This window comes from Entelurus aequoreus, linkage group LG05 (genome assembly GCF_033978785.1).
Source record: "Entelurus aequoreus isolate RoL-2023_Sb linkage group LG05, RoL_Eaeq_v1.1, whole genome shotgun sequence".
In the NCBI taxonomy this organism is placed as follows: domain Eukaryota; kingdom Metazoa; phylum Chordata; class Actinopteri; order Syngnathiformes; family Syngnathidae; genus Entelurus; species Entelurus aequoreus.
In genome coordinates, this window is record NC_084735.1 from 73,551,996 (window position 1) to 73,573,525 (window position 21,530).

At 38.3% G+C, this 21,530-nt stretch overlaps 1 protein-coding gene across 6 annotated transcripts in view; it reads left to right on the forward strand.

The window, feature by feature from the left end:
* The window catches only part of LOC133651019 (polypeptide N-acetylgalactosaminyltransferase 10-like), a 264,230-nt gene that overhangs the window by 162,104 nt on the left and 80,596 nt on the right, over window positions 1-21,530 (forward strand). For all 6 annotated transcript variants that reach the window (XM_062048880.1, XM_062048881.1, XM_062048884.1 and 3 more), the window contains one exon: window positions 1,570-1,733. In XM_062048880.1, the coding sequence (XP_061904864.1) occupies window positions 1,570-1,733 (164 nt within the window). The remainder of the gene's footprint in view (window positions 1-1,569; window positions 1,734-21,530) is intronic.

Here is a 21,530-nt window from a genome sequence, read left to right on the forward strand (position 1 = left end):
CTTAGAAATGAAGGCTATTCCACAAAATTGTTTGGGTGACCCCAAACTTTTGAACGGTAGTGGATATATATAAAATAAACAAAGTGCAAAGCCATAGGCTCACTCAATTTCAGTAAATAACTTAAATTTGGAAGACAGCATCATAGTTTTCACAGCTTTTTGGTTGTTAGAGGTAGAGAGTGTTTTAATGTAGGGTTCTAATTCTTTTTTAAAGGCACAAAAGACAGGTCGGGTATTGAGAAACTTACATTTATGAATATAAAACTTAGCCAATAGTATAATGAGGTTGCAAAGGTAAAATTCCTTTTCAATTTGTGTTCATATAGTGTAAAATCAAATATCACATCTTTAAAACAAAGCACAAATTTGTCATGAATATTGTCCAGGATGAAGCGACAGATGCCCTGCCATAGTGATCGAGTGCTTTCACAAGTCCAAAACAGGTGGTAAACAGTCTCTGGATGCATGTTACATAAGATGCAGGTAACATCAATGTCCTTCTTGTATCTAACCATCACAGTCTTTACAGGGTAATAACGATGAATGATTTTAAAAGATATCTCTTTGACTTTGTTGGTTAGTAAATACCTGTTAGGAAGGGACCACGTTTGACCCAGCAGATGTCTTTCACAATATTATTCCAGAGCGCAATTACATAGGAGAGAGACACACAATCATTTTGGAATAAGCTGCGGATTTTTCTGATCAAAGCAAAGTTTCCCCACAGGAGTGTCAAGTGGATCATTCACAATTTTTACAGCAGAAAGAGGAGATGAGTAAGCCCTGTACAACATAACAACACCTGTTGGAATGGCATCAAATACAATGGCAAATTGTTTGGGAGTCACAGGGACCTTAAAATGGTTGAGAACTTCTTGGTAATTAAAAAGTTGACCTTCCTTATTAAAAAGCTGACTCATTAAAATAATATCATTGTTGAACCAATTGTTGAGGAAAAGAGATTTCCTTTTGTAACATATATCTTTATTGTTCCAAATGAAATATTTGGTAGGTGAGAAATTGTGCTTGTATATAAGAGACCATGCCAGAAGGGCTTGTATGTGGAAGTTTGAAAGAGCAACAGGAATCCTAGCAATGTTGTAGTTACACAGTAGCAAAAATTTTAGGCCACCAAGGTTAGAAAATACATGATGAAAAATGAAGGACAACAACATTGTTGGATGACATTCTGGCGTGCAGTGTGACGTCATAAGCATGTGACAAACATTTCGAAAATTCTTTCATGGTTTTCTAATATACGGGCAAACTTTGAGGTGCTCGACATCAAGTTTCACGAAAATGACACGAAATTTTTTAAATCCCTCTTAAATTAAAAAAAATATACAAATCAAAACGCGTATTTTTTGGGGTCGCTAAGCCCCAACCGGAAGCGCGTACTTTTGTTGTGAAAGACATGACCGGAAGTTTCATATTACTGTGGTTTGGAAGCGCTCCAGTCTATCGTTGGCTGGCAGAGTGAAAGTTGTCCTCCACGGTGGAGGAGCGGGAGCAACAACAGCTAACATTATTATTATTTTGTTTTAGTAATTATTATTATTGTTATTTTAGGAGACATGAGGCGGAAGGAAAAAAGGCTGTTGCAATTCGCCGGGCTGCTCATCGCGGCTCTGCTCTTCCTCCCCAACGTGGGCTTGTGGTCTTTATACCGGGACCGAGTGTTCGACAGCACGCCGGCCACGGTGGAGGGACCGGGGGGCTTGCAGCAGACACAGGTGAGGGGCACCCACCGGTTGTTTGTTGGACATAATAACGTGGAATTGTCGCGTTTTATGAGTTTTTTTTTATTCGTGGGAGAGATTCAGCACCGTGGAGAGCGCCCATGCTTGACCCTCACGACTCTCAACTCACCAGCCACAATATTAAGTACAGCTTTCCAATGCAAGAGTCCGTTAAAAACAAAAAAAAAAGAAACACTTCATAAAAGTAACAATACACTTTTTTTTTTTTTTTTTAATTGAGAAACAACATTACACTGGAAGCTGTTACTAATGTTTTGGTCAGCTGCACAATTGAGACCAAATATCATAAAAAAATATTTGCAATAATACATATTTTGCCCTCTCCTACAGCATAGTTAGCTTTATAATGGCAGATTCATGTGCTACCACAAAATAAGCACACATTAATGTAAGCGATTATTAGCAAGGTATTGATTATATTCATATTGGCCGGTGCACGTTAATATTTGTGGTTAATAGTAGACATTAAAGATGCTCACTGTACTATAATGAGAGTCCTGAGTTTGAGCTGTGAAGAAATGGAGCAAATTTGTGCGGGGGATTTAATCCCTAATAACTTTTTTTTTTTTAAACTAGCTCCCATTTTATGAGAGCAAAAATCACTCGAGACGTGCTTCGGAACCAATTTCATTAACTTCCCGAGAAAAGAACATTTATTTCCCGTCCAACCATCCATACATAGATTGCCTCTTACGTCCCTTATGATTTTCTTTCTTTGAAAAACAGCATAATGGAGCTAATTAGATGATATGCCATCACAGCAGGATTGATCCATTCACCAATTGGTCTGCGCTTTTAAAAAATTAGCTTCATTTGATGTTAAATTAAATGCGGACTTCTTTGGCACAGTCACTTTTAAAACTGCAATCCCCCAAAGATTTGACTTTGCTCCCATTTGTCTCGCCGCTTATCATAGCAGGGAGTTTGCGTCTTGTACAATGTGATATGCCGTGCTTGATGAATGGGTCGCTGTGACTGGACTTGGACGAAAGTGCAGCAAAATGAGCCAAAGAGTATAAAGTCAGGACATTTAGGGGATGATGTGAGTGCTGCACAAATAGAGGTTTGCAGGAAATTGACTGGTTTTACATGTGATTAAAAGATGCACATAGTGCATACTGTGATATAGTTTGCAGGGGAGCAGAACAAAATCACTTCACTATACCGGATCGCGATTCTTTTTCGGGGCCGATTTCGAAATTGATTCCTGATTATTTTTTAAAATACATTTTTTGGTTATCTCCATGCAACCAGAATGAACTAACCTGTTTTTGAAAAAGTTTCATTAAAAATTACTATACCAAATAATACATTGCGAGAATCGGTTTCAATCGAGAATTGTGTTGAATTGAATCTTCACCCCAGGAATTAGAATCAAATCACATTGTTTGTTGCCCAAAGATTCATACTCCTTGTTAGTGTTGTCCCGATACCAAAATGTTGGTACCGGTACCAAAATTATTTAGATACTTTTTGGTACTTTTGTAAATAAAGGGGACCAATAAAATTAGCTTTATTGGCTTTATTTTAACAAAAAATTTTAGGGTACATTAAACATATGTTTCTTATTGCAAGTTTGTTCTTAAATAAGATAGTGAACAAACAACTTGTCTTTTATTAGTAAGTAAGCAAACAAAGGCTCCTAATTTAGCTGCTGACAGATGCAGTAACATATTGTGTCATTTACATTCTAATATTTTGTCAACATTATTAAGGACAAGTGGTAGGAAATGAATTGCTAATCTACTTGTTCATTTACTGTTAATATCTGCTTACTTTCTCTTTTAACATGCTATCTACACTTCTGTTAAAATGTAATGATCACTTATTCTTCTGTTGTTAGGATGCTTTACTTTAGTTTTGGATGATACCACAAATTTGGGTATCAATCCGATACCAAGTCGTTACAGGATCATACATTGGTCCTCATGTGTCCAGGGACATATTTCCTGAGTTTATACACATAATATAATTAAAAAACAAAAACAAAAGAAGATGTAGTGATGCCAAAAAATATCGACGTAATCATATTAGTATCGACTAGATACGCTACTGTACTTGGTATGATTACAGTGGATGTCAGGTACTTTTTAGAGGCGGTATAGTACTGAATATGATTAATTAGTATCGCGGTACTATACTAATACCGGTATACCGTACAACCCTACTCCTTGTAGTCTGACATATTTTTAAAGCAGTTAGGCGTTGGAAATATTCTTTACAATACACCATTTTTGAAAAAATGCAATGTAACCTCTTAAAGTTATTTATTTATTTATTTATTTTTTACTGCAGTTGAGCCCCTAAGTTGGTACAAAAAATGCCTCAAGTGTATTTGTTTGAATTTAGCAATACTGTTGACCTGAATATAAAACCCTTTTCAGTAAAATAATCATATTTCTTCGCTGCTGAGATGAAGCTATCGATTATTTTAATAATCGAGTAATCTATCGATCAGTTTGTTCGATTAATCGGATATAACACACTCTAGTTGAAATAAACAATGCTTTTTCTGCTTGCCATAACCTTCATTTTTGTTTCTAGTAAATGCAAGTTGTCAACATTGAAATTACACTTTAAACATGTGTGCAATAATAAAAATGGAAAATAAAAAGCTCTCCACTGTTTTCCGCCACACAGATCACTGCGCTCACACACCACCGCTCTCATGTGTGGCCGTGCAAAAACTACGTATTTTAAGCATTCCATGTGGTCCGAATTCAAAATCGAAAAGCAACAAAATATAAATCAAAGTTTTTTTTCTAATCGATTAATCAGTCTCAAGAAGAAAAGCTCTGACTCCTTTGGGTGGATGTCGTTTGGTGCCACCTGTCGGTTTGCATGTGATAATACCCCTAGATCCCAAATATAAGATGACAACGTCTTTTTCAGACTTTTTAACTCACCTATGTTCGGATAATTGGTCCATTCCAGGGTCAAACTGTGACCATCAAAAAACGATATTGATTCTACAAAAGGGCTGTCAAAATGAAAGCAATAAAAACAAGTTTGCTTTATTTAGGGTTGGGCATCGAGTATCGATGGGTAGCGGGTCTTACATTCCGATTCTCACAAAATTGTCCACATTTCTAAACGTTGATTCCTATTTTCCATGGTCAGTTCGCCGACCAGATATGTTAGCTGCCAGAGCTAACTGTATGTTAACACACCGTGTGAAGCCGCTTCCCCAAGTCAATATTCCTCCACTGCAGTTCTCAAGTAGCATTATCACTGGAGAACCGTTGGATGAGGCTAAACATGTTACACAGAGAGAAAGAGCAAGCAGGAGTAGGCAAGTTAATAGTTAAGGCAGCTGCTAAACTAGCTTGAAACAACACACCCGGCAGTGCAGACAACCACAGAGCAGAAATGGACACAGAAAAGTGCACACTGAATCCCCGCATGTGGTCTCCTGACATGACCGCAGCCGCCTTCACAAACGGAGTCATCACCGGGGCAAGTCGTGTCCCAAAAGCCGCCAGCAGCGAGGTGCCCGTCGATCCAGAACCCCCCCCCCCCCGACCCCCCACGGCAATTACGGAATGGGTGTCAACACCCCTAATACCGCAACCAATTCATGTTGTGGAGTAAGAGAAGGCCGCCCTAAAACACTCGCATGCCCCGACTGTCATGAAGTACACACAGGCAATTTGTTTCTTGTCATTTATAGTAAGGTTTTTTTTATTTTATTTGAGCCCATGCCAGAATTTTTAAGCATGTGTGAGAGAGTCTGTCTAAAAGAGTCTCTCTAAAAGAGTGTTCGTGTCCATTTTTTGCTGAGCTGTTCGAAAAAGCATAATGTTTAATAAACAAACATTTTTCCCAAGTTGATCGTATGAAAAATCTGTCTAAGGTACAATTTTTAAAGACAAATATTTTCTATGCATCTGCGATTAGTCGTGATTAATTAAGAGTTAACAGCAGACAATGCCTATGATCACGATTCAATATTTTAATGGATTGACAGTCCTAGTTACATTCAACATTTTTATCATCCATTAATATCTAGACGTACGCATGGAGATCCCGCATATACGTCACATCAAAGCCGTCACGAACCGGTGCGATATTTTTTCCGCCCGCGCATTGTGTCGTGTCAGACAGCGATTATTACTTCCAACACAACAGGTCCGGAGAAAGCGATTCAACTTTGAAGCCCGGTCCCAGAATTCTAGCACAGATGGCGTTGTGTGTAGGGATGGCTACTTTTCACATTTCAACCTATATCGTATCGGTAATCATCTGTACAAATTGTTGATACTTTTGTGTTTGTTCATGTGGTAATAAATATAATTTTGCATATTGATAACATCTCATTTTTTATTTAACATTTAACTGATAATAATAACTGTTCTCTCCAGTTGTTAGAACTTGTTTTCTTACACTCCTGAGCCTAATTTGCAAGTGTTTTGTCCTCAATGTGTTGTGGTTTGGCATTAAGTTCAATGTGCCAGTTTCCTCTTTTGTTGAGTCCTACAAAGTGTTTATACTGTAATTTTGTTGCAAGTTTCATGCAGGCGGGCCATTAAAATGGCGTGGCGTGCCACATAAAGTGATGTGGCGTGCCACATTAAATGATATGGCGTTGCACGGGAAATTATATGGCGTGCCATTTAAAGTGATGTGGCGGGCCACTTAAAATGATGTGGCGTGCCACATAAGTGATGTGGCGTGCCACATAAGTGATGTGACGTGCCACATGAAGTGATGTGGCAGGCCACTTAAAAGGATGTGGCGTGCCACATAAGTGATGTGACGTGCCACATGAAGTGATGTGGCAGGCCACTTAAAAGGATGTGGCGTGCCACATAAGTGATGTGACGTGCCACATGAAGTGATGTGGCAGGCCACTTAAAATGATGTGGCGTGCCACTTGAAGTGATGTGACGTGCCACATGAAGTGATGTGGCAGGCCACTTAAAATGATGTGGCGTGCCACTTGAAGTGATGTGACGTGCCACATGAAGTGATGTGGCAGGCCACTTAAAATGATGTGGCGTGCCACGTAAAGTGATGTGGCAGGCCACTTAAAATTATGTGGCATGCCACATAAGTGATGTGGCCGGCCAAATGAAATGATGTGGCGCGCCTCATAAAATGATGTGACGTGCCACATAAAGTGATGTGGCGTGCCACTTAAAATGATGTGGCGTGCCACTTAAAATGATGTGGTGTGCCACATAAGTGAAAATATGTGGCATGCCACTTGAAATTATTTGGCGTGCCATATTAAATTATATGGCGTGCCATATTAAATTATATGGCGTGCCGTATAAAGGGATGTGACGGGCCACATAAGTGATGTGGCCTGCCAAATGAAATGATGTGGCGTGCCACGTGAAATTATGTGGCGTCCCACTTAAAATGATGTGGCATGCCACTTAAAATGATGTGGCTTACCACATAAGTGATGTGGCGGGCCACATGAAAATATGTGGCATGCCACTTGAAATGATGTGGCGTGCTGTATAAAGTGATGTGGCGGGCCACTTAAAATGATGTGGCCGGCCAAATGAACTGATGTGTGGCGGGCCACTTGAAATGATGTGTGGCGTGCCACGTGAAAATATGTGGCATGCCACTTGAAATTATGTGGCGTGCCATATTAAATGATATGGCGTGCCATATTAAATTATATGGCGTTCCGTATAAAGGGATGTGGCGGGCCACATAAGTGAAGTGGCCTGCCAAATGAAATGATGTGGCATCCCACTTAAAATGATGTGGCATGCCACTTAAAATGATGTGGCTTACCACATAAGTGATGTTGCGGGCCACATGAAAATATGTGGCATGCCACTTGAAATGATGTGGCGTGCTGTATAAAGTGATGTGGCGGGCCAAATGAAATGATGTGTGGCGGGCCACTTGAAATGATGTGTGGCGTGCCACTTGAAATGATGTGTGGCGTGCCACATGAAAATATGTGGCATGCCACTTGAAATTATGTGGCGTGCCGTATAAAGTGATGTGGCGGGCCACTTAAAATGATGTGGCGTGCCACACAAGTGATGTGGCCGGCCAAATGAAATGGTGTGGGAGGCCACTTGAAATGGTGTGGGAGGCCACTTGAAATGGTGTGGCATGTCATAATAACTGATGGCAGACCACATTAAATGATGCGGCTCGCCACATAAAATGATGTAGCGGACCACACAATATGATGTGGCGTGCCACACTAAATGATGTGGCGGACCACACATAATGATGTGCCATACAAAATGATGTGGCGGACTATGAAAAATAATGCGGCGGACCATAAAAAATGACATAGCGTGCCACACAAAATTAAGTGGCGTGCCATTTTAAATGACCTGGTGTGCAACACTGAATCACATAGGGGACCACATGAAAAGATGTGGCGGACCACACTAAATCACGTGGCGTGCCACGTTAACTGATGCAGTGTTCCACACTAAATCACATTGGGGACCACTTGAAATGACGTGGTGGACCACACAACATGATGTGGCGTGCCACGTTAACTGATGTGGTGTTCCACACTAAATCACATTGGGGAGCACATGAAATGATGTGGCGGACCACACAAAATGATGTGGCGGACCACACTAAATCATGTTGCGGACCACATAAAATGATGTGGTTTTCCATGGTAAATGCTGTTGCGGACCACACTAAATCTTGTGGCGGACCACCCAAAGTGACGTGGCATGCCACATTAAACGATGTGGCTGAGTACACTAATTCTTGTAGCGGACGACACAAAATGATGTGGCTTGCCAACTTAAAGTGATGTGGTAGACCACTCAAAATGATGTGGCGTGCCACTTTAAATGACGTGGCGGATGAAATGAAATGCTGTTCACACCTGTGCTGCATGTGATCGATCACTTGACTCCTAACAGAGGGGCGGGGCTGTGTGGTCAACATTCCCTTCATACATTTTATATTCCCCTGAAACACTCATTTTGGAAAAAGAAGCCATCCAAATTCACATAAAAGGAGGACACTGCTGAAGGACCCTCCCTCGTGCTCCACTCCCCCGGCCAAGACAAAATGCATGAACGTCGTTCCACCACGTTCCATTTCATCCGGCGTATCTGACTGCGTCTGCTTGTATTTAATCCGCTCTGATCTCACTCGGCTGTTTTCTTTTTTTTTTTTTCTTCCCCGCACGCCGTGTCATCTCCGAGCGAAGCAGACAGAAACCAACAAGGAGAAGAAAATGTGCGCTACAAACGTTCCTAACAAGACTTATGTGGGAAAAGGCTGAATGGGATTAGCGTATTGATTTTTTTTTTTTTTTTTACAGCTACTCCACTGAAGCATTACCAGCCCGCCGGGATCAGTCCAACGCAAAGCGCAGACGCACGTTTTGTTCCTTTCTTTTCGTCTAATTTGTCTGTTGTCGCCCTGTCAGTCACGGTTTACGAGTCACAAAACACAACAAAATGTAATTGTGACAAGAACAATAGATGTATCCAACAAAATAATGTACTCTGCTACTTTGTGGACAGATGACTAACTCTGAGTTTGTTACCGCTTCTTAAGAAAGCGTCTGAGAGTGCATCTCCGACTGTGTCTCGCATTTTAATACCATAACTTTCAGCTACAGCACCATTGCAAAAGCCACGACAAATACAAACGCACCGGCACAATGGTAAAGCCGCAACACAACTTTGAACCACAAAAGACGCGGCCGACACAACGGGAATGACACAAGGACAAGTCATTTGATTAGAAATAAATACATAGAAGAGATGGGTTTGAGTTTGAGTTTCCAACATGCATGCATACAACATGATACATCACAATTTCCAGTTTCTCTTTTCAACATGTTCGACAAAGGAGTAGGAAGAAGCAGAGCTTATTTAATCCTACCCCTTTTCCTTTACATAGCAGTTGCTAACACTTTTGTTCACTTCCTGTTCTCAATGTATTCACAATGTACTCCATGAGTAATAACATTGAAAAATAAATGCATAATGAGTGAAGAAAGTTGTATTTTATATGGTGAGATAAATAAGATTATTAATACATTCAGAATGTTTATCATGGTCCTTCTTATTTGTACTTTGTAAACACTTTAAGTTTAAATAGTTTCTTGAATTTGGATCATATTTGTACAAAACCCAGAACCAGTGAAGTTGGCACGTTGTGTAATTCGTTAATAAAAACAGAATACAATGATTTGCAAATGTTTTTCAACCTATATTCAATTGAATAGACTGCAAAGACAAAATATTTAACGTTCGAACTGAGAAACGTAATTTTTTTTTGCAAATAATCATTAACTTATAATTTAATGGCAGCAACACATTGCAAAAAAGTTGGCACAGGGGCATTTTTACCACTGTGTTACATGGCCTTTCCTTTTAACAACACTTAGTAAACGTTTGGGAACTGAGGAGACCAATTTTTTAAGCTTTTCAGGTGTAATTATTTCCCATTCTTGCTTGATGTACAGCTTAATTTTTTCAACAGTCAGGGGTCTCCGTTGTGGTATTTTAGGCTTCATAATGCGCCACACATTTTCAATGGGAGATAGGTCTGGACTACAGGCAGGCCAATTTAGTACCCGCACTCTTTTACTATGAAGCCACGTGGCTTGGCTATGTCTTGCTGAAATAAGCAGGGGCGTCCATGATAACGTTGCTTGGATGGCAACATATGTTGCTCCAAAACCTGTATGTACCTTTCAGCATTAATGGTGCTTTCACAGATGTGTAAGTTACCCATGCCTTGGGCACTAATACACCCCCATACCATCACAAATGCTGGCTTTTGAACTTTGCGCCTGGAACAATCCGGATGGTTCTTTTCCTCTTTGTTCCGGAGGACACGACGTCCACAGTTTCCAAAAACAATTTGAAATGTGGACTCGTCAGACCACAGAACACTTTTCCACTTTGCATCAGTCCATCTTAGATGAGCTCGGGCCCAGCGAAGCCGGCAGCGTTTGTGGGTGTTGTTGATAAATGGCTTTTGTTTTGCATAGCAGAGTTTTAACTTTCACTTACAGATGTAGCGACGAACTGTAGTTACTGACAGTGGTTTTCTGAAGTGTTCCTGAGCCCATGTGATGATATCCTTTACACACTGATGTCAGTTTTTGATGCAGTACCGCCTGAGGGATCAAAGGTCACGGGAATTCAATGTTACGTGCAGTGATTTATCCAGATTCTCTGAACCTTTTGATGATATTACTGACCGTAGATGGCGAAATCCCTAAATTCTTTGCAATAGCTCGTTCGACAATTTGTTCAAGCATTTGTTCACAAAGTGGTGATCCTCGCCCCATCCTTGTTTGTGAATGACTGAGCATTTCAGGGAAGCTGCTTTTATACCCAATCATGGCACCCACCTGTTCCCAATTAGCCTGTTCACCTGTGGGCATACTTGCCAACCCTCCCGGATTTTCCGGGAGACTCCCGGAATTCAGCGCCTCTCCCGAAAACCTCCCGGAAATCTCCCGGAATTCAGCCGGGGCTGGAGGCCACGCCCCCTCCAACTCCATGCGGACCTGAGTGGGGACAGCGGCGACAGTCTGTTTTCACGTCCGCTTTCCCACAATATAAACAGCGTGCCTGCCCAATCACGTTATAACTGTAGAATGATCGAGGGCGAGTTCTTGGTTTCTTATGTGGGTTTATTGTTAGGCAGTTTCATTAACGTCCTCCCAGCGCGGTAACAACACACAACATCAGCAGTCACGTTTTCGTCTACCGTAAAGCAGTTTGTCTGCCGTAAACAGCAATGTTGTGACACTCTTAAACAGGACAACTCTGCCATCTACTGGATAGCCTCCGGAACACTGAAATTCAAGTATTCATTTTATTTATTTGTATAATAAAATAAATAAATATATATATATATATAGCTAGAATTCACTGAAAGTCAAGTATTTCATACATGTATATATATATATATATATATATATATATATACACTACCGTTCAAAAGTTTGGGGTCACATTGAAATGTCCTTATTTTTGAAGGAAAAGCACTGTACTTTTCAATGAAGATAACTTTAAACTAGTCTTAACTTTAAAGAAGTACACTCTATACATTGCTAATGTGGTAAATGACTATTCTAGCTGCAAATGTCTGGTTTTTGGTGCAATATCTACATAGGTGTATAGAGGCCCATTTCCAGCAACTATCACTCCAGTGTTCTAATGGTACAATGTGTTTGCTCATTGGCTCAGAAGGCTAATTGATGATTAGAAAACCCTTGTGCAATCATGTTCACACATCTGAAAACAGTTTAGCTCGTTACAGAAGCTACAAAACTGACCTTCCTTTGAGCAGATTGAGTTTCTGGAGCATCACATTTGTGGGGTCAATTAAACGCTCAAAATGGCCAGAAAAAGAGAACTTTCATCTGAAACTCGACAGTCTATTCTTGTTCTTAGAAATGAAGGCTATTCCACAAAATTGTTTGGGTGACCCCAAACTTTTGAACAGTAGTGTATATATATATATGAAATACTCGAGTTGGTGAATTCTAGCTGTAAGTATACTCCTCCCCTATTAACCACGCGCCCAACAACGCCCCCCCGCCCCCAACCACACACCCGCCCCACCCCCACCCCCGACCACGCCCAACCCCACCCCCACCTCCCGGAATCGGAGGTCTCAAGGTTGGCACGTATGCCTGTGGGATGTTCCAAATAAATGTTTGATGAGTATTCCTCAACTTTCTCAGAAACATGTTGCAGGCATCTAATTCCAAATGAGCTAATGTTTGCAAAAAATAACAAAAGTTTTCGAGTTTGAACGTTAAGTATCTTGTCTTTGCAGTCTATTCAATTGAATATACCGGTAGGTTGAAAAGGATTTGCTGTTTTTATGTACAATTTGCACAACGTGCCAACTTCACTGGTTTTGGGTTTTGTACATTGTTTGATTTCTTGGCTTAATCCATTCCATATTTTAATTCCACATACTGATAAACGAAAGGTCTTCAGTGTTGTACGTGCATACAAATGTTTGAAATTTTATTTTTCTCTAAGGTTATATTTATTCTCTTTTGTTGAGAATAATTGTTGTATGTTTTTGGGTAGCGGGTTGTAGTTTGCTTTGTGCATAATTTTAGCGGTTTGCAAATTTACTGTGTTGTGGAATTTCAGTATTTTCGATTCAATAAATAAAAGGTTTGAATGTCCTCTATATCCAACATTATGTATTATTTTCACAGTTAATAAATTAAGTGTACTTTTGTATATTTTTAACTCAGATATGGTCACACAGTAGAGAATATAGAGTGATTTTTGCTCCAATGCATATTTAGCTTTATTCATTATTGACGTGTTACTTGCCACCTTATGTTGTTTATATGAAATATGGATGAAGAAGGGGCCAACGCCATCAACATACATGCTTTCGTACACCGGACGGAGAACAGATACTGTATGGCCGTGTCGGGAAACTTTATTTAGCAGGTAACTCTACTGGTAAAATGTTGGTATACTGTACTTGTACTAAAAATGGCTTACATGTTTAAAATGTGATCAGAAAAGGTTTTCTCTTGTTAATTCAACCCAAAGTGTTGGTTGTACTTTATTCAAATACGGCGTGAACTTTCTTGTTTGTCTCCATAATTCATTGATACATAATTCCCTTGCAAGAAATAATAGGAATATATGAAACGTCACCTGCAGTGTCCTCTATCCAGTATTTATTTCACAGTCACACTGCTTATTTTTTTATTTTTTTTGCTAAAAAAGTTACTGGATCGATTTCAACTCACTGAATCGTTTCGGATCGTTCTAAAAAAAACATTGTCCCTGAATTGTATCGGCAACCACAAATATCGAATCTTTGTTAAAATGAATCGTTACACCCCTATTTATAAGTCAGAAATGTTTTTATTTAAAGCAGTGTAATAGACAACACTATATATATATATATATATATATATATATATATATATATATATATATATATATATATATATATATATATATATATGCATGTGTTTTGACTACATTTCTAACAGCTAGTGGAGATACTCTGTACTTGGGTTGTACGGTATACCGGTATTAGTATAGTACAGCGATACTAATGAATCATATTCGGTACTATACTGCCTCTAAAAAGTACCGGTCACCCACCTCCTGCCACCTGTCGTCACATCGTGACATTGCTGGTTACGAGCAGACGAGCATGTTCGGCAGCGCACAATCACAAAGTACTTACAAACAGACACATTGTGTAGACAGAAAAGGGAGAACGGACACATTTTGGCTTAAAAACTAACGATAAAGGTGAAGATATAACACTGAAACACCCTCAGGAAGAGGTGCTTTAAGACATGGCTAACTAGCTAGCGGCTAAAGTCCATCCGCAGTCTGCAGTGTTGTAGCTACTTCTAAATCACTAATCCTCGCCTCCATGGCGACAAATAAAGTAAGTTTCTTACAAGTATCATCCCTGCAGGACGAGGAATAGCTAAACATGCTTCACTACACACCGTAGACGCCGTTCCTGAATGTAAACAAACGCCTTTGGTGGACCTACATCGACTGTAATGATACAAAGTACAGGAGTGTATCTAGTCGATACTACTATGATTACATCGATATTTTCTAGCATCACAAAATCTTCTTTCGTTTTTTTAACATTTATAATATGTGTATAAAATCAGGAAGTACGTCCCTGGACGCATGAGGACTTTGAATATGACAATGTATGATCCTGTAACGACTTGGTATCGGATCGATACGCAAATTTGTGGTATCATCCAAAACTAATATAAAGCATCCAAACAGAAGAATAACTGATTATTACATTTTAACAGAAGTGTAGAGAGAACATGGTAAAAGAGAAAGTAAGCAGATATTAACAATAAATGAACAAGTAGATTAATAATTCATTTCCTACCACTTGTCCTTAATAATTTTGACAAAATAATAGAATGGAAAATGACACAATATGTTACTGCATACGTCAGCAGACTAATTAGGAGCCTTTGTTTGTTCACTTACTACTAAAAGACAAGTTGTCTTGTATGTTCACTATTTTATTTAAGGACAAACTTGCAATAAGAAACATATGTTTAATGTACCCTAAGATTTTTTGTTCAAATAAAGCCAATAATGCAATTTTTTGTGGTCCCCTATATTTCGAAAAGTACCGAAACGTATCGAAATAAATTTTGGTACCGGTACCATCAAATTGGTATCGGGACAACAGTACTCTGTACATACTATCGTTCTTGTGGTATTTATTCATGGGGGTACTAAATTTTGCGTCACATGTGTTGGTTTGACAATAAAGTTCCTTGAACCCTGCATATATACTGCATTATTAGACCAAAATAATGCAAGTGAGGTAAAAAAAAACGTATTTTCAGAAAATATGGGCCATGAAAGAGGCGAAAGTGAGTACTCAGCGCTGATTTACTCGGGTGTGTGGCTGTGTGTGTGTGTGGCTGTGTGTGTGTGGGAGAAGTGGCCAAAGTTGAGACATCAGAGGTAGAAGGTGGGCGAGGTAATTGCATCTCTGGGGGTCATCATGATCTAGCCCCAAAATGAGGAAGTGTAGTGATGTCGGTGGGGAGTGACAGCTATCTCTCAGTAGGTAGTCAGGGAAGCTGGGAAAAAAGGGGAAGTATTGACCCGGCGGCGTACGCTTCCGCCTCTTCCCGGTCTTATCGGGCTTACAGTGGGGGATTTTGCTCCATCCCGAACAAATGGCTTTGTTTGCTCCGCCTCTTTGTTCATCACAACAGATGTGAAGAAGCGTTGACGGCGCAGCATTGATGTTTCAGCGGGCCCAGCAGCACAGGAAGACTTTGAAGTGACGCAAATTAGTTTTTTATGTAATCAAATAGATACAAGGGAGTTACAGTACAACAGTAGGTCTTCTGCATTATTGAGCAGAATCTTAGGCACTTAGAGTTGCAAAGCCACCGCGATACTAAATAATGAAACTTTCCTGTATTATTTGATTTCTATTCATCCGTCCTATTTTGTGCGCACAACACAAGTCACTATTTGATTTGGATATCATTCAAATTTTGTGTGTTTGTAACAGTACATAAGATCCTTTTGTGGTGTAAAAATGGTGTCTCTTTCTTTAAATTTGATAAAGTAATATTATTTTTTTCTCATCAGTTCAGTGTCAACAGATTGAACTGCAATAGCATCTATGCCAGACCTGGGCAAAATACGACCCACGGGCCACATTAAAATTTTCAATCCGGCCCGCCGGATGTTCTACATAATTTTTTTAGACCTTTGACATCCAAACTGTCGCCGCCATTATGACGGGCAGTACTGTTTTTAAATGACCGTAAGTCTTGAACTATAGAAAGTAGAGATGTCCGATAATGGCTTTTTTGCCGATATCCGATATTCTGATATTGTCCAACTCTTAATTACCGCTTCCGATATCAACCGATACCGATATATACAGTCGTGGAATTAGCACATTATTATGCCTAATTTTGTTGTGATGGCCCACTGGATGCATTAAACAATGTAACAAGGTTTTCCAAAATAAATCAACTCAAGTTATGGAAAAAAAGAGCCAACATGGCACTGCCATATTTATTATTAAAGTCACAAAGTGCATTATTTTTTTTAACATGCCTTAAAACAGCAGCTTGGAATTTGGGACATGCTCTCCCTGAGAGAGCATGAGGAGGTTGATGTGGGCGGGGTTGGGGAGGGCGGGGTTCTGGTAGGGGGTAGCGGGGGGTGTATATTGTAGCGTCCGGGAAGAGTTAGTGCTGCAAGGGGTTCTGGGTATTTGTTCTGTTGTGTTTATGTTGTGTTACGGTGCGGACGTTCTCCCGAAATGTGTTTGTCATTCTTGTTTGGTGTGGGTTCACAGTGTGGCGCATATTTTTAACAGTGTTAAAGTTGATTATACGCCACCCTCAGTGTGACCTGTATGGCTGTTGATCAAGTATGTGATTGCATTCACTTGTGTGTGAAAAGCCGTAGATATTATGTGACTGGGCCGGCACGCAAAGGCAGTGCCTTTAAGGTTTATCGGCGCTCTGTACTGCTCCCTACGTCCGTGCACACAGCTGCGTTCTAGAAAGTCATAAATGTAACTTTTTAAACCGATACTGCTGATTTAGAAACCGATACCGATAATTTCCGATATTACATTTTAAAGCATTTATAGGCCGATAATATCGGCAGCCCGATATTATCGGACATCCCTAATAGAAAGTAATTCAATGGTTGAAATCTGCGCTACGTCACAGCAGCTCAGACGAGGAACAAAGCAGAGTGGGCGGGGTTTGTTTTCAGAGCAGCCAACCCGAAACGCATGTGTCAGGAACAGATGCGGAAGCAAATTTTTCCAACAAATTTCTGCATAAAATTGCTAATATATCACATTGTAGGTGTTTATTATTATCCTTTGCATTCATATTTTGCTTGATTGTAAAATATGTCTATCGAGGAGCTGGTCTGAGAAGTATAAGTTATGTTGTTAATATTCAGTGTTTTATTGTTCATAGTTAATATTGTAAATTTTAATGTACATTTTGGGTGTCCCATTCAGTAAAAAACTGTAAAACTCAATTTCGTTTTTTTGAGGTGGTCTATCATAATTTTTTTGAATTCTATCGGACATTGTGACTTTTGCTATTAGTGTTCCGGAAAAAAAGGACCCAAACACACATACTGTACAGCAGATTTTTACAGCTAAATGTGTATATATAATTTATACACACATACACATTGGCCCCCCCAGACATATGTTTTTCTCTCAATGTGGCCCCCGAGTCAAAATATTTGCCCAACTCTGATCGATGCGGTAGTTCGATCACTTGGTGATACATTGTGGTCGTGTACAACTACACATTTTTGTCATTGTTACAAGTCAAAATGTAAAACCTAGACAGCCGATATTACGTCACTTGTAAAAAGTTTTAGCCAGCTTAGATCTTTAGTCTTCGTTAAATGTTCATTATTTGATTTCCATTTTTCAAGGATTTTTATGTGCGTAGAACACAAGTGGCAACTTTATTTGGATATCATTCAAATATTGTGTGTTCACAACACTACTTGAGATCTCTCTATAGAGCAAACATGGTGTATTTTTCTTTAATTTTCTTTAATTTTCAACAGATTGAACTGAATGGCATATATGCAGTAGTTCAAACACTTGGCGATACATTGTGGTTGTCTACAACCACATGTATTTCTCGTTGTTACAAATCAAAGTGAAAAACATGGATTTCATATACTGTAGCCCCTTTCACATTGCTTGTAAGAAGTAATGGCCAGTTTAGATTTTTAGTCTTTGTTAAACTTTCATGTATTATTAGATTTTTAGTTATCTGCCATTTTATTTGTGCGCAAAACACAACTCGCAATTTTATTCGGATATCTTTCAAAGTTTTTGTGCCAGTACTTCCGATCTCTGTATGGGCCAACAATTGTGGTTCTTTTTTTCATGTTGATGAAGTTGTGACAGTCTATATTTACATACAGTTCTAGTTGCTACCAGTTCAAATCAAACACAAAAAGTTTGGGGTTTGGAATTTCAATTCATTTAATTTGAAGTAGTGGCATTTGAATTGAGTTGGCTCCACTCTACAAAATGTTTGATTGGAATTACAGGAAGTGTAATGAAAAAGATTGCAATTTCAAGAAATTCCTGACTTCCAAGTAACTAAGAATTTGTCATGTTTAAAAAATGTAGGCTTAAATACTACACAATAACTTATAAACATTAATAGTGAACACAAATTCACTCCATTTTGAAATTGAAGTACAGAATTCTGGGAAACAGAGTATATTGCCATCATTTTTTCCTAATTTGAAATCTACAGTATGATGCATCAAAATAAATCAACTGCTTTTAATCTTAATTTTCAATAAAAAGTATTACTTAAAAAGCATTACTTACTACTTAAAAACTTTAATGGTTATCATTATCACATTGTTAAATGTGTTCAGAAATGTGTCTTGTAATCATGTTAGCATTTAAGCTAGATAGCGATTAGCGCACTAGCTTTTTCGCCAGGAAATGAACAGTATCAGCATAATTTTTTTTTAAAGTGGGGTAATCAATCACGGTTTCATGATAATAAACATTTTAATCAGTAATAATAACTACCTGGATTTTTACCCCGGTTTATCATTACATCGATAATCGTTACATCTCTAGCTATAATTGAAAAATATTGTGTACACAAAGTAAAAAAATATATATAAGTATTTTAAACTTGTCTGCATAAAGGAAAGTGAAGGTATCATGTGTACATGGGGTTCAGAGTACTAATATTTCTACGAAATATGTAAAACAATCATGTAAGGAAGATACTATAACGTATGATTCAGGAATCCACCAAAATTATCAACTGGAATTTCATAAAAAAATTGAGTTTGAATTGCAATTCCATTTCCTGTTTGTAAACTAAATTCAAATTAATGGAATTGAGTTTGAATTTTCGTAAATCTTCCATGTATTATTATTTTTGGATACTTTTGTGCACAAAACACTGTTTTTATTTGTATAATTTTTTTTTAAAATTAATCAGTGCAACAAAATAATACACAATAATACAATAATAATACAATTCCAATTCCAAAACCAAACCCAGCCCAGCATTCCCAATTCTCTTCGGAATTTTACGGAAGCTTCTTTACAATGCTTGTAAAAGCCGATGTTTTCCCTTCACTTTTCCCTGTCAGTAACGTTTCTAGTGATTTGATAAGAACGATAAAGTTGACTCTGCATTTTTGGTCGTAATACAGTGTTAAAAGTTTTAAGTTTTCTTTTAGTACTCTTTTAGTATTTTACCTTTATTCGTAAATCTTCCATGTATTATTATTTTTGGATACTTTTTTGTGTGCGAAACACCGTTTTTTTGGTTTTATTTTTGTTTTTGTTTTTTATTAAGCAGTCCATCAAAATAATACACAATAATACAATTCCAATTCCAAAACCAAACCCAGCCAAGCAACATTCAGAATAGCAATCAACAGAGCAATCGAGAAGACACACAAACATGACACAAAACAATCCAAAAGTACTCAAACAAAAAATAATAACATCAACAACAGTATCAATATTAATAAGAATTCCAACATAGCAGTGATTAGAAATCCCTCATTTACATTACCATCACAGCCATTTATAAACAATAAAATATATATATATTTTTTTTAAAAACACCGGTTAACATTTTTGTCAAACAGTACTTAAGATCTCGACATGGGTCAACAATGGTATCACTTTCTTTCATTTTTAGTTTTTTTGTTGTTGTTTATACCATGTGTTCAATTCCGTTTAAAAGACTCCATAGTTTAGCACGTTATCAGTATTGTAAACAAGCGTAGGTACCACATGAATTTTTATTTGCCACGAGTCAATTTAAATTATGCAGCATAAAACAGTGTTTTTCTTTAGTTGGTAATCTCCCAATCTTTTTTCACCAATGTTTTCTTGCCTGTACAAAGCTGATAAAAACATAGCTTTTACTGTGTGAAGCCACCTTGTGCACCCTAAATGCTGATGGAGGTTTGATTGGAACAGCGTGAGGCCTCTTTCTTGCGAAAAATAAAATGGTATTTTATTTTTATTTTTTATGTCGTTTAAGAGGAGGCTGATGTGTTCCACAAGCACTCAGCGGTGTAGACTCATTCCCTCCCTCCATGGCGGCTGTATTGTATCTTTTTTTTCTAGTGCTAGCGAGGCCGAGAGAGTGTTAGGAGACACCCCCTGGATTTTGTTCAGCGAGGTCGCTGCAGGTGCGAAAGCCACGAGACTGAAGAGAAAAGACACCGTGGTTTGATAAAAGCTTTTCTCTCTTGTGTTTTTCGTGAAATGAAGGCCGACTTTGGTATTTCTTCTACTGGGAATTGGCTTGTTTCAGATGCCAAAGAGGACAGCTGCCTCATCTTTCTGAATTATTGTTTTTCATTAAAAAAGGAAATAGAGGTAGAAACAATAAAGCCAAACCAGAGACGCCCTTTCCTCACGTTTTATGCAAATGCTGGGAGTATAAGGACAATTCTTAACATGTAACGCCAAATTTATTCGTGGCAGTCCACATTTATCAATGGTGAGCCGCCACCAATAAATGAAAGAATGGTAAAACACTGACAAATTATCTGACACTTATATTACCATCTGTTCAAAAGCCATTTAGGGCCACACTGAATAGAAAACTTTAACGCAATGTTTCCCACACATTCATTTATTTGTGGCAGCCCGCCACGAAAGAATTAAGGCCGCCACAATAAAACATTTTTTTAAATTAATTAATTAATTTATTTATTTATTTTTTGTCCTGTCCAGCTTCTCAGGCAAATCATATAGTTGATGTAGATGCCCATATCGGCTGTTCAGATTTACTTTACAAAAGATTTACAGATTTTTGGAGCTCTTTGTTCAGTGGATCAGATGTTTGATGAAGCTTTGTGTCTATCTACCACCACTACTGTTTTCTGTTTATTTGTTACTGACTGTGCCAGGACACCTCTGCCTCTGTTTCACTTTATGTTGCTGGTAAATAATATGGTTGTAGTAGTAGGCTAAAGTTAAATTATGTAGTATGCACTAATTAAAGGGGCAGAGCTTTAAGAGACATTTTAGCTTTTATATTTTTATAAGATATATTTTTTGTAAGAACCACAATTAATAAATATATTTCAGTGAATAACTTATTGTTCAAATCTGTATATAAATATGTACATAAAGTGTTGTAATTATATTGTAAAATGGATGGATGGATGGATGTTTAAAACAAAACTGTTATTATTAATTAGTAAGTATACATTTTTTGAGCCTTTTTAGAGAAAATCATATCATTGTAGTAAATTATGCAAATTA